General features: G+C 37.0%; 2 protein-coding genes and 1 non-coding gene across 5 annotated transcripts; all 3 read right to left on the reverse strand.

The window, feature by feature from the left end:
- Positions 1 to 922: 922 nt before the first annotated feature.
- LOC119991695 (L-ascorbate oxidase-like) lies at positions 923 to 5986 on the reverse strand. Of its 3 annotated transcripts, none has more exons than XM_038838100.1 (6): positions 5850 to 5986; positions 3901 to 4109; positions 3693 to 3785; positions 3404 to 3616; positions 2369 to 2566; positions 923 to 2000 (listed from the first exon to the last, which is right to left on the reverse strand). In XM_038838100.1, exons 2-6 carry the CDS (start codon positions 4024 to 4026, stop codon positions 1047 to 1049), a joined length of 1584 nt encoding a protein of 527 aa, XP_038694028.1. In that variant the 5' UTR covers positions 4027 to 4109; positions 5850 to 5986; the 3' UTR covers positions 923 to 1046. The 3 variants fall into 3 exon arrangements, with proteins under 3 accessions (XP_038694028.1, XP_038694029.1, XP_038694027.1); XM_038838101.1 differs by lacking the exon at positions 5850 to 5986 and adding an exon at positions 4775 to 5304; XM_038838099.1 differs by lacking the exon at positions 5850 to 5986 and having other exon boundaries at positions 3901 to 4512.
- A 2558-nt stretch (positions 5987 to 8544) lies between these two features.
- On the reverse strand, positions 8545 to 8628 carry TRNAL-CAA. Its single transcript has one exon. It is a non-coding gene; the product is annotated as a tRNA-Leu (tRNA).
- A 260-nt stretch (positions 8629 to 8888) lies between these two features.
- Positions 8889 to 13336, reverse strand: LOC119991554 (leucine-rich repeat protein 1-like). Its single transcript, XM_038837899.1, has 7 exons — positions 13255 to 13336; positions 12224 to 12638; positions 11341 to 11412; positions 11056 to 11199; positions 10596 to 10667; positions 10428 to 10499; positions 8889 to 9245 (listed from the first exon to the last, which is right to left on the reverse strand). The coding sequence occupies exons 1-7, from the start codon at positions 13334 to 13336 to the stop codon at positions 9173 to 9175; spliced, it is 930 nt and encodes a 309-aa protein (XP_038693827.1). The 3' UTR covers positions 8889 to 9172.
- Positions 13337 to 14748: the final 1412 nt, after the last annotated feature.

The raw sequence follows: 14748 nt of genomic DNA on the forward strand, positions 1-14748 counted from the left end.
TAGCCCTACAGTCGACATTTTTTCTCATTATTTTTTGTTCTAATTATCATAAATTTTGATATGGAAGCATACAATTTCATATAGATGATAATCTGATATAAGAATATCGGGGCCCAAGATTTCACATGAATCGACAGTGCATTTATCTCAACATTTAAGATAGTTGAGGAAAAAAAAAGGATTCTTAGATTTTTATTACATTTTTGGTGTGGGATGTAGTTTTATTAAGGGAAATAAATGTCAAGGTTAATTGACTTAATTCTAAATACCCACGTGACTAATTTCATAAATATAATAAGACACTGAGAAATATAACAGATATCAAGCTTTGACATTTTCCTTAAACACGTGGGCTTTAGTCAAAGTCTAAGATCACTCGAATGCGGGCTGACTCCCTCCTCAGTTGACTGTCGTGGCCGTTCATTCTACGGGCGGGGCTGTAAGCACTAAGCACACGCATATTATGGGCCGATTTTACAATTATGGCCCAAATAATTGGGCCGTTAAAGCAATTTCTAGGTATCTTGTGAATTGTGATGGACCATGCTCTCTGCAATTGTAGAGGAAGTGAGATGCAGTTTGTGGGCCTTCTCTCTAGAAATATGGGCTTCTGGACATAACTATGAAGGTCCAAAAGAGTCCAGCCCAAATCTATTGTTTAATTAATCTCTACTTCAAACCTATCATCCAAATGGCCCAAATCAGTTTTACCAACGTAACATTCTGGAGAAAAGCAATCGGCAGCTAGCTCAGTTTATTTCAAAGGAGGGTATTTTAGACTATTCACCGAAGAAATGTACCCCTCTCTTTTATGCGTCACTTTCTGGTTATTCCTTTGAATAATAAATAATTTTGCGAGAAAATTGGTGCACGCAAACAAAAATTTGTAATTCTTCAAAGTTTACCATTCACATCAAATAATAAAAAATCATACGAGTTTTTAAACCATACTAATTAATTATTCTCCGATGGAAAGTCATAAATGACAAACCAAAATTTCTCCGACGAACATAAAAACACTAATTAATTATTCTTAGCCATAGTAATTAATTATTCTTCATGAACCTCTTCCCAGTCAAACCACAAGCAAGAGCCTGATTTGGAATATTCCCCACTCTATGCACCCCTTCAGCAAAAACAACACCCATCCCCATATGCAAGTGAGGCTCAATGTGGCAATGGAAAGCCCAAACTCCTGGATTATCAGTCACAAACCTCAAAGCAGTCCAACCAAAAGGGAATATCACTGCAGTGTTTCTCAATGGTGGATTCTTCAGATTGAATTTCTTCTCATCACCATCTCTGAACTTTCCTTCTCCATAACCCAAGACCCAGAAATCATGCCCATGTAAGTGCCATGGGTGGATTTCACTAGTGTTGGCAGTCAATGTATTGGCATTTTGCAGTATGACATCCACTGTTGTGTTCAGATTCAGCATGTAAACCCCATTTCCATGAGTGGAGTTTGGGTTCATTGGTGGCTTCATCACATCATAGTTGCTTGAGAAGTTCTCTGGTGGTGGGTTTCTGTCAAAAGCATGTTTTAGACCATATTTGATTGAACCCAAGTAAGGAGTAGCAGGCACAGCCAAGGAAACATTGTTTATAGCCCATTTAGTGTACCCATTGATCCTGTTCTGGGTATTGAGTAAAATGATTCTGTGGTCATAATTTGTGGGTGGTTTTGGGGAACCCATTAGGGCTAATATTTTGTTAGAGAATGCCTTGCTGTGGTCATAATCATCCCATCTTGGAGTCACAGGAGGGGCAGAGGGAGGGAGTTTTGAAGCAGAGTTTGGAAGGTAGTTCAGTAGGGTTAGGCCTTGAGGGGTCTTGGGTTCTCTTCCTCTAACACCAACCGAGACCCAGTAGTTCTGGGTTGGGTCTTGGTTCGTTGTTATAAGGACTGAATAGCTCTCACCAGAATAGATGTCCAAGTCTTGAACTTCAAATGGTTGGAGATAGTTTCCATCAGCTTCCACCACCACCATTTTGTGATTCTGCAAAGAAAAAAAAAAGTATGCAAGAAATGGACAAAATTAGAGGTAATAATCAAACTATTGACTCTGAAGAACATTAAAACCAGCATGTGATTTGGTCCAGAAAGTGTCCTGAAATGATGAGTTTTCAGTTTCACCAACCACAACCACTGATAGGTCTATCCTCTGAAAAGGACTCTGTACCCTCTGTTTTTCTCTCTGATTTTACTCTGTTTGAAAAGTACATAGTACTACATTAACAGATCCATGTGCGAGCGTGCGACCGAGTAATAATGTGCTACTTTCAGTAGTGCTATATTATGTTATTTTGATAATTAAAATTATATATATATAGATATAGATATATAGATATAGGAATATAGACTTACTCCAATGGCCAAGTTGAGGGCAGCTAAGGCAGTGGTGCTGGCAATTCTGAGTCTGTATATCTTGTTTGGAAGTGCATGAAGAATGTGTGGTGCGCACTGTTCACCTCCCCTTAACGTGCACTTACTGAGGGAGGAGTTGCTGCTAAAATGCGCAGCCAGTGAGCAGTTATACTGTCCTCTTCCATTCATCAGTATGGTCTGAAACATAATCAAACCTAAAGTCAAAAGGATCAAAGAAATTTGTGTAACAACTAAAGTAATGGAGACTCTATTAGGCTTAATACTGGGCCACCATTAATGGCTGCGTTTGCAAACAATGCGCTGCCAAACCACAATATTCTGGCACCAAGTCCGAGGTAATTTTTATAGTATATTAATGTCTTTTTGAAACGCTCTTTAAAAGGATTATTTTACTAATAATTTTCAATAAATACCCTTTTATGTAATTGTCACAAGATGTTACATAACTTAAATGTTATCAACAAAAGTTGAATTAAACACTATCAACCATTCATGCAACATATTTGCTACTAAAATTGTCAAGCATTTATGTTACCACCATTTTCTGCTAACATATCTGCTACTTTCAATATGTTTTACTACTTTTTCCACAAAAAATATATTCTTTCAAACGAGAACAATATCTATGACTTTGAACATTTGATATGGACTTAAACCGAATGCTTATCTATTTTGTAATTTTTTGTTTCGGTTCTTTCATATTCTCAGGTCATCTGTTTTCGATGCCCTGTTTTGTTTCTTGTATTGTTCTAGTTGTTTGAATATATTGTTGCTTTATAAAAAAAAAATGGACTTAAACTGAAGTCATCATGCTCACGCTCACATAAATTTTTTACTTGACAAGATAAGTATAAGGTTAAAACCCATCACGTGGCCCCAAGTGTTTGCTTATCGTAAGAATCGAATTCAAAAATCCCGAGTCCATGTAAACCACATAATTAGGGGATAAAAGTGTTGGATTTGGTTGTACAAATAAAACTAATATTATTACTTTTAATCAGATGACAGAGGTACCTGGGGTTCACCAATCCAGCGGAAGGGGATGGAGGAGAGACCAATCTCTTGCTCATGAACACTCTGGTGCCACCAATCGCTTAATAACAAATTGAACTCACCATCATAGTGGAATGGCGGCTTCTCTCCTTCTGCCACGTCGACAATCAGAGACCCGTACAACCCAGCTGATCTTTGCATTCCATAGTGTCCATGGTAAAAATATGTTCCCGCCTGCATTGGATCGTATAATTAATCAGTAACCCTAATCAAAGAAGGTGAAAATAATTTACTTTACTTAGTTAATTACCTTATCAACCTTGAACCTGTAAATAAATGTTTCACCAGGGTTAATAGCACACTGGGAAATAGAAGCTGTCCCATCTGCCCATGGTGTTCCAAACTGTGTATCAAATGAATTAACGCAGAAAATTCATAATTAATTTTCCTTAATTAAACATATTAATTAATTAATTTCATATATTAATCACTGAACTTAATTCTCATGCAAATCAAACCTGTCTGATTCCATGCCAGTGTATGACAACACCTTCAGTGTGGAGTTTGTTCGTGAGTTCCACATGAATAGTGTCTCCGGCTACGGCTCGGATCGTCGGCCCGGGGAACTTCCCGTTTATAGCCATCACCGGATTCTCTACACAATCCGGCGACCAGAACTTGTACTCCACCTCCCATTGATAGTGCCTAATCTTAGCACCAAATGAAACTTGAAACAAGCACAAGAAACATAAACACAGAATGAGACCTCTCATCAAGAACCCAAAAGAGGTAGCCATTGAAGGCTCTTTGGGGGAAGAAAAGTAGGGGAAAGTGATTTATGGGTTGTGTCTGTGTGTAATTGGGGTTTGATTGATGAATTATTTGTCGGTGCAGTCCAGTGTTTATATATAGTAAGCTTATAGCTCTAGAGTTTGAATTGCTCTGCTTAGGTGATGGCATATTTATTTCAAACTTTATGTTTGAATTTGATAATTAAAGCATAAGGAATGTGTGTTCCTCTTCTTTCACTCATAGTGCATGGGCCATCATTGCTTTTTCTTTTTGGTATGAAGCTTCCATATTCTCACAAAGAGATTGTGGGTGCGTGTTAGGTTTTGGTCTTACCGATAAAATTATGTGTGTGCAAACTTGACGTTTCGAGTTTAGATCCATATAGGATGTATTGGAGTGAGACTTCAAGGGCCAAAGTTTGCTTTAAAAGTAATGGTGCACTATTAAAAGAATCAATCAAATTGTCGCAATTCAATGAATCCCTTTCGATTGATGACCATTGTCTATGGCTTTATATATCTCAATAATTCAATAAAGCGAAAGTGATATGAACATATGATAAATACCAAAATATTATAAAACTCGGGAGAAAACGCGTACCTGCGGCTAAAGACAATACCCCGCAGTTGAATCATTGTTGTCCATATAAAATAGAAAAAAGACATGTCCCAACTATAGCAGTTTACAGTACTTGGCTTGGCTTTCCTTGCCATTGTTGTTTGTCCTAACTATCATAAATTCTGATAGGAAAGCACACAATTTCATATATTTGTGTGTACATGAGCAATCTTTTTCAGTACCAATTTTTTTAACGTAATGGTGCACTATTAAAAGAAAAAAAAAATGGTCGCAATTAACACCTTTCAATTGAAGACCATTTTCTATGGCCTTATGGAATATATATCGCAATAATTCAATAAAGTGAAAGTAATATGTACTATAAGACTCGGGCTAACCAATTTCTGCACACAATTGACAGACGCGTGAAGCAAGTGTGTGTGCGCCAGTTTTGGTGCTCAATCAAGCAAGGCAGACCTCGGAAGCAATAAAGATAAGATTCGTCAGACTTTATCCTTCCTCCGCGTCAGAGGGAGACGTAGCTACGCCCTTCTTCCATGAGAGTAGGTATACTAGAAGCCAAGATATATATATATATATATTACAGAGGTCTCACTGTAATGGATGTAAGGCCATAAAAAAAATTTTCAAAAAAATTATGAATGTGTTTGGACTGCACTTATCAATCCAACGACATATTTTTTTGTCTCAAACAAAAATCAAATCGAACATGAAAAATATATGAAAATTTTGGATTATTAAATATAAACTTAAAACATCAAATGTTTATCTTGTTATGAATTTGATTTTTGTTTGAGACAACAGATATATCGTTGGATTCGTAAACTCAATCAAAACATATTTATAATTTTATTAAATTTTTCTAAAAATCTTAACCACGTCATTATTACTACAGCGGGATCCGTTGTAAAAACTAGTAGAACAGACCCCCAGAATCCATATGCCCAGACTGCATATATCTAAGACAAAGACTCGTGAATCTCTCTTATTAGTCACGGACTCACCGTATATGATTTGAGAGTGAGACTAGTCACTAGCTCCTTTGTTTTGTTCTCACTGATCACTCTGAATTTGTTACAAAAAGATCCGACGATACCTGATGATCATGCACCAATGAGAACTCGATCCATCCTGTGGTAGAAAGAAAGCCAGGCAGGTGCGCGGTTGATCATCACACATATGATCTTAGGCCAGTAGTAGTATTAATAATTCTTCAAGTCTTCCGAGTGCGAGCTATATATATATATATATATAAATGGATTCAAAATTCCGCTCACTTCCCACAAATTGTACTGCACAACCAGTACGAACCATCTGGACTTGTACTTCATTGTTAATTATTTTTTCATTTAAAAATCTAACTTCATTGTTTATTACTATTTCGTGGACTTCTTTGTTACCCAACCTAATCTCATGGGCTGTGGCTGTCTGTTTAAAAAACCTAGTCTCATGGGCTATGGTTGTCTGTTTAAAACTACGGGTGTAAATATTGGGTTTCGTTCCAGTTTCAAACCAAAACCGAAAAAATCAAATTTATTCGGTTTGTATTCTAACCAAACTGGACCAAAGCGTTGATAAAGTGTAAATCGTTATAAACCGGGTCGAAATATTCGGTTTTGGTTTATTCGATTTAAACCGGCTAATACAAATTCTTCATACAAATCTCAAATCTGGGCAGTTTACTCAAAATATTACAGTTTACAGAGTTCAAAAATTACAATACAAAAACTAGAAAAAAAAAAAGTAGTTCAAATAACACTTCAAATAGACAAATACAAGAAATCAATCATACTCTAGGCTATCCAAAACAATCCAAGTCCTTCACCAGGACCACCATCCCCATCTTTTGCCACTTGCTGTGGCAGTTCTTCTTCTTCCATTGAATCTTCATGGTCAAATGAGTTATCGACAGAGACGGATTCAGAGCTCGACATCTACTAAATATTGAAATCCAATCATAAACATGGTAAAATAGTTATGTCTACTGCACTACAAACTAGGCAAATAAAACAAGCAAACCACATGATACACAATTACACAGCTTTTGCAAGATATTTCTTAGAGTGGGAAGCTATTAAGTTAAAGCCAAACATGAAATGAAGAAAGAGACGCAACCTGAGACAAAAGTATTTGATTGCAGTTCAAAGAAATATGAATAAGTTAAAGACAAAGAAATATGAATAGGCACATAATGTCTACTGCACACATACTGTATACTGCAAATTACCCAATAACAGAAGCACACATATTGTCGGAGATCGAAGGGTCTACTGCACAAAAGCTTTAGGTCGGAGATGGAAGGGTTTGCCTCTTGTCGGTGAGACCAGTTGCAACGACTACTAGTCTGCGAGAGTACGACGTTGATGCACACGGACACAACCACAACCACAACCCCCAACCCCCAACCCCCAACGACGCAACTCGACCTCTCCTCTACGGTTGTCTCAGTCTCACGAAGTCACGATATGTAGATCTCACTCTCAAGTCTGAAGTATTTGTCTCAACAGTCAACACCAGTCTAGTCTCTCAAGTCTCATCTCTTGAACTGGGCTAAATGGCTAAATGGCTAATGGGCTTCAAGGGCTTGGGTTGATAATTTAAAATGCTTATAGGCTTAGCTTAGTAAGTTAGTAACATTACATATTTACATGGGCAACTAGGCCAGTACTGTACAAATAACTTAGTATATATATATACTTATGTTTTTCGGTTTTAGGGCTTGGGTTGATAATTTAAAATGCTTATAGGCTTAGCTTAGTAAGTTAGGCCTTGTGTGGGAGTTAAGATTTCATTGGTTTTCATTGTTTAGTTTAGTTTTGGTTCATTTTAATCATGTGTGGTAGTTTTTTTTAGCATTTTAAATGATTGGTTTGTATTGGTTTTAAAAAACAAGGGAAACCAATTCATGAAGGTTTTGATCCACTTTTACAACCCACCAAATTGGTGGGTTCATGTTGGTTTAAAAATTAATACCCAAATATACCCTCACCTAACAAATCATATGTCAACTTTGCCCTTAACCCTACCAACACAATAAAACATCAATTTTTCAGGTCCTCTTAGCTCAATCATTTTTTGGGTTTGTTTTGTTGTATTGTGAATTTTTATTACTTGCAATTCTTGCAATTTTTCTAATTACATAGAAAATAAAAATGTGTTTGTAATAAAGGATATATGAGTAATAGTATGTTAAATGAAACAATCAAAGCCAATGATGTCTCAAACTCCCACACATGGTTTTAAACCAAGTCAATCATTAATTTCTAAAACTCCCACACATAGTTTCAAACCAATACAAAACAAACCCACCCTAACCAATACTTTACGAACCAACTTAAACCAATAACAAAAAACTCCCACACAGAGCCTTAGTAACATTACATATTTACATGGGCAACTAGGCCAGTACTGTACAAATAACTTAGTATATATATATACTTATGTTTTTCGGTTTTAGACCGATATTTATTTTTTTAAACCGAACCAAAATCGAATACCAGAAAAAATAAATTTTCTACACCAAACCCAAATTGTACACCGAAAACCGGACCGATCACCAAATTTCGGTTGGGTTTACAAAATGGTTTGGTTTGGTTTCTTCCACCCCTATTTAAAACCCAATAAAGACAGGCTATGTAGTTAGCCCACTCATATGGCGCAGATAATAAAATAAAAACATGTGATTTGAACCCAACCTAGTCTCATGGGTTGTGGCTGTCTGTTTAAAACCCAATAAAGACAGGCTTATGTAGTTAGCCCACTCATATGGCCCAGATAATATAATAAAAACATGTCAGAAGTGGGATTTGAACCCACGCCTTCTCACGAAGACCAGAACTTGAGTCTGGCGCCTTAGACCACTCGGCCATCCTGACGCTGTTGGTCCCCGTTGTTCAATATACAGTAACTTAGAAACTTTTATCGAGTTGAAGAGCCACACATGTAAGGAATGCTGATTCATCCGGGTAGAACGTTACTTTCTGGGACATAATAGAGCAAAATGAAAAATAAGAACAGATTCTTGCCAGTTATTGCTTTGCTGATCCATCACTGTTTTCAAGGGAGTTCATAGATTCACAAATTGATCAGAAATGATGCTCAGACATACACCATGTCCGCAAATCACTTCACAAGGTAAACATAGAAATCTAGTATATGCATGCATATATAATAGTACCCTTCACAAAGGGCTTCGTTACATAGATTCATGTTTCGAGTAACTGTTACAGGTGCACAATATTACAATTACAAACGCTGATACGTTACATACTGTAACATTGGCAAATACTTTTTATACGAGGGATCATTTTTTACCAATCCCACGACAATGAGACGATCGATACCACTTCCGATATACGTGTTATGTATCTAATTGAAGGATACTTCATATTTTGCATATCATCAGCTTGTCTTTGAGCATTATGAGCAGTTAGTGTCATAGATCGCAGGTCCCAGTAACTCTGGACCTTCCAGTCGAGGGTTATGCTCGAAGCTACAGCATTTAAACAATACAAGTTAAGCACATTGCCCATAGGAAAAATAAGAACTGACAACAAACCTAGATAGGAAAGGAAATTGCAAATATTGTTTCAAAAAGACTACAAGAAAGGACATCCATGTTTGCTAGAGAGAGACATGATTGTAACCAGTTAAATTCCTCACTATCACATGACTATCTCTGGTGAGCCAAACCAGAAATATGGATAAATGACTATCATAAAAACAATGACAGGAAGCAAAAATTGTGTTCACCAGGAGACTTCTACAATTGCTGAGCCGATGCTAAATAAATAAAGAATCAGAAACACTTCTAATGCCCCAACAGCACTTAACTCCAAGCAATATCCGCATATAGCAGGAATTCATCAATGAATCCAGTGGAGTATAAATCAGGAAGGATTGAACTTATTTCAAATCAAAATTGCGCCTTCGTTGATGTATACATGACGTAGTTAACATGAGAAACAAAACCAACCGTGTACAAATAATTGCAGTATAGGCTTTTATTGACATTTTATAATCAATAATAGGAGTAATGGACTTACAACGCAGCCATTGAGAATGTCCAAAATCTAATAAAGATAAAACAAAACCACATTGTCCTTGTCCAATAAAATATGTGGTCCATTTCTGCCCTCATTTACTTCCATTCGCTAAATTCTTGCCAATCATGGCCCAAAATGATATGTCAGTGACACGAATAATTTTCATAAGAAATGGTTAAATAGTAACATGCAAATCATCATGCTTCACACATTGGCTGTAGAAGGATAAGATACAGCCCAAACTTCCAAAATCATCCTTCAAAGGAAAAGGCAAGGGTGTCATAGCACACACAAGTCAGTCCAAACCTAGTTCAACCAAAACAAGAATCTATGCATTGTTCTCTGATTAGTGCACGTCCTCTAAGGCGATGAATTACTAAATGGAAGCAGATGGGGAGATGGCTGGGCCTAATCTAAAAGAAGTGCCAATTACTAGCTTCTTTATCTAATAACCAAATAAGTAAATGCACGAAAAATAACAAGTGTGCAGAAAAGTACAAGCTGCAAGAGAAATGCATCATGGACCTTGTAGATAACAAGAAGATATCAGAAGTAACATTTGTAGCACTAGATAAAAACCACACCAACATAAACACATCAACTATTGGTTAATTAGAGTGAGCCCATACTTGTTCAAAGGGATGTGTGCAAATGACCCACTGGTGGGAATTGTTCCACACAAATTATTGTTTGAGACATCCCTGGAATGTCAGGCAAACATCAATATCAGTGAATGTCCTGATACATATAATATTACTAACCCATTAATATAAACCAAACCAAAGCATAATACTTACACAACTTTGAGGCTAGAAATACCCACGAGTGCTCTGGGGATTGGACCAGTTAATCGATTGTCGTTAAGCCGTCTGCCAAACCAAACAAGAATGAGAGGAAGACTAGCTGCTGGAAATGCCATACTAAATTAACTAATGACAAATTGACAATAGCAAGAGGCAAATATCAAGGTAGCTGAAAAACATCTTAGTGACGGTTTCATGATGGTGTAAGTGCCCAATCTCAGGGACACTAGTGATGTAAATATCAAGTAGCCAGACGGATATTTGGCCATAGCAAATTACACCAGGCATCATAAATTTAACCCCAGCAATTTGACCATCCGGGTACTCTCTAAAATTTTAAGTCAAGAAAATATACTGGGGAACATAATAACAATTCCAAACATGAGAATATGTAAAATAAAGCTCTTACTAAGTCTAATCATGAACATATAGAAGTTAAATTTGAAAAACTCACAGAAACACAAGAGACTTCAATTTCCCAAGTGAAGGAGGAATAGGCCCAGAGAGGTGGTTGTTATACAAGTCCAAGCTGATGAGACTCTTCAAATTACCTAGCTCAGCAGGAACAATTCCTTGAATGTTGTTTTTGTAAAGCTCCCTAAAACAAGAATGAGCAAGAAGGTCAACAGTAAAAAATACACAAATAATAAAAGCAACAGTGCCAATTATACCTCAGCACCATGCAGTGACAGGTTCTAAACCAAAATATTAATTAGGTATATAAGAACAAGGTACATACAGATACTGCAAGTAATCTAGCTTCCCAAGTTCAGGAACTAGATGTCCCGATAGATTTGAATTTCCCAAGTCCCTGCACAAAATAATATAAACTCAGCACTGCGAGTGCGGACCATAATTAAATGCTCAAATAACCCAAAAGGACAAAAGTTCCTAGCTAGAAAACAGTAGTCAAAAAAACTACCATAGGATGTCTTAATTTTTTTGAAAAAAGGAATATGCAGGTGACTTTTAAGTTTTAAGTGCCCTCCTTAAATCAAATAATTCGAAACTAGCTTATATTATGGTGCCTATGACCGTTAGAAATTGTAGAACCCACATCACCAATCCCTCCCACCTTCCCCCACTCCATAAAACCCCATCCCCGAATCTCCCATCATCATAATCAAAGCCTTATTCCCAATCATTTTCGGATAAAGAAATTTGTTGGGATAGAGCCGCACACTTTCCTTCTCCCGACATGCTCCTACGTAAAGTTAAGCTCTCTCCACTAATCATAAACTGACTGTCCTATCCCAAGAGAAAAGGTATTTTTTTTTAGAGATTAGAACCCCTCAATAGCAGGCCACAAGTACAATCACATTGAATTAACTACCCAGGATAACAAACAATCAGTTGCACACAAGAAAAACAGGCTCCTTTACTCCCCTTAATTCCATCAAGTTACGTGTAACAAGTAAAAGTTTTCACCCAACAAAGTCTGTAGCTAAGAATGCTACAGAGGAAAGAATTTATGTCGACAACCAAACAAAAAAGGCAATCATCACAAACCCAAAAAAAAAAACTAGTCATATCCATTTCAAATCCAATAACACCGCCAGCTTTAATTCAATAAATCAAGATATATGTATGCGGCATGGAGAGAAGGGAGAGAGAAATAATACACTCGAGTGACGCGGTTATCTTGGTTGCAAGTGATGTGGAACCAAGTGCAGGGGTTAACAAGGTTCGGATCCCAGCTCTGGAGAACATTATCCGGATCCGATAAGCTCCGACGCAGGGTGTAGAGAGCGTCTCCTTCGGAGTTACCGTAGACCACCAGAGGAATTAGGGTTAGAGCTAGAGTAACACAGATGGTCCACAGCGAAGTCGATGCCGCCATGGATGATGCCAAGTGGGTTCGCTTGTGAGTACAGCACGGATAGAGAGAGAGATTTGGGTTTGTATGGTGGATTGGTATTACAATTACAGTGATTGAAAAGGTGAAAGAGGGAGTGAAGAAGATTCTTCTAAAAAGAAGACTAGAAGAGTATCGGTTTTGGAAAAAACAGAGTGGAACAGGGGCTCCTTTGTGGTTTTCTTTTTATGAACTTTCTGCCTTTACTTTCTTTCTTTTTTTATTTTTTTATTTTTTTTTAAAAAAATTTCAATTAACTTTTGTGATTATTGCATGTGGAGGTGAGCCTGCAGGCATGAGTTGAAAGAGTCAAGGCGGCATTTTTTTTAAGTTTGCTAATGATAAGATGTCTAGACCCTACAAGCAAATGGAGAAGGAAATTACCTAATTATCATTTTCTTTCCAAACCACAAAATCAAGCCTCCAATGGAAGATGCAATGCATGGTGATCTGTTTTCCCAATTTATTGGATGCAAAAAATGGATTTAAAGAAGAGAGAAAAGTAGAAGATGCAAAAATTAATTAGGAGTTAGGACATATGATTTCAAATTCTAAAACGAGCTACTGAGCAAGGTCTCACACATTTAGAAGAGGAGAATATAAAGCTGAAGAAAGAGAAGGTAGGAGTCTTATCATATATTGTCTCTCATTGTTAGTTCAACTTCAATCATGTTTAGTTCGCACTCTGCACTTCACTCTTGCTATTTATCTGCTTGCATCATTCTGTCCCTTAGATTACTTGACACTTTGTATTTTGGAGCTGGCCAAACTATGAAATCATGGTGGTGACTTTCTTACTTTCTGTATTATAAACTGTTTCCATCAATTTGATAGGAGAATGAAAAGCATGACCTAGAAGTAGGCAACCAATTGACACCATCCCTAAAGTTTTTGAAAATGATGAACCCACACAAAATGCTGAGTCGCTGACCTGGTGACTGGTTCAATTTCTTCTCTCATGTCACAATAACTTTAAAATGCACTGGTGTCGCATGCTGATGTTTTCTACTTGAAAAGATCATCACCTTAGATAAGCACATTTACAATCATCATCATCAATGCTTTTACCCAAAAAATTTGGGTTCCACCACATGAATGTATTTGAGTGCTAATTTTAATGCACTATGTAGGGTTTCCTTTTGCAATTCATTCTTACCTACTATCCAGGATTGTACTTTCCACCGATAATATAGAGTGCATATGTTTTCTTATTGCATAAAAAATGCCTGAATATAGGCATTGTTTAGTGGTGTCCAGAACCTTAGCTTTCAAGTTTCAACATCCAGAAGAAGTATTCGGGCTTATTGTTGACTGTCTGCTCATTTCGTAGCCTTGTATATATGCTTTTAAGGCCTTGAGTGAACTGGTTATGTTAAGGCCTCAGCTGGCAGCGTAAAGCATACTTGGATGTAACTACTGGTAGAACTGCAAAAGTTCTACTGATATGACATTGGTCATTGACTGACTGAGCGGACAAGCTGAGCACTACGTATATATTTTTATTCTCCTTTTCTTCAGGAATTTACATCTTATGTGCATATGTTATGTCCATCTCAATATCTCATTGATTTGGTGTATTCATCACATTAGTTATCAAATATAACATATATGTACAAATTAACAGTAACTTAATCATACACAGCCTTTTTTTTCCCCTTTTTCTTTCTTGCTATTAGCTCCTTGTCTCTTCAGGAGGTACTTGTTTGTTGTTTTTTAAAGCATATGCTACACATGATTTGCCAGTGAATCAGAATTCATTTTACTTTGGTAGGAGTTTGAAAAGATGCAGCCTTGTGAAGGGTCGCCTGAAGCAAAATATCGGCTTCGAAGGACTAGTTGAGCCTCACTCAGACGACCTACTCTCCATGCTCCAAGTTCGGTAGTTCGCACAGAAATACTAGAGCCAAGCTGCTTTGTGATTTAACTCTCGGGCTGCTTGTTGCTGCTGCTCTGCCAGCCCCCCATCCACCCGGTTAGTGTTTTTGGTTTCATATACATTAGTGATTAAGATGTAATGTGGCATGTTTATATAAGTTTAGGCTCTGTGTTAGATTATATAATAGACAGAAAGAAAGAGAGTTGAGTCCATGCTGTCAGGTTGTGCACCATTATTAATACGATATGGTAAAGGCTGTGCATTATTTGCCCAATTCTAGAACAATTGATATCCCCATTTTTGTATATAGCTGAAGTTGAATATTTTTGTACATTCATGTGCATGAAGTGTCATACTACCCACATACTTGTTTTCCAAGGTAAAAAAGTTCTAACATGCAAAAACGTAGATAGAAA

Source organism: Tripterygium wilfordii, chromosome 22 (assembly GCF_013401445.1).
Source record: "Tripterygium wilfordii isolate XIE 37 chromosome 22, ASM1340144v1, whole genome shotgun sequence".
In the NCBI taxonomy this organism is placed as follows: domain Eukaryota; kingdom Viridiplantae; phylum Streptophyta; class Magnoliopsida; order Celastrales; family Celastraceae; genus Tripterygium; species Tripterygium wilfordii.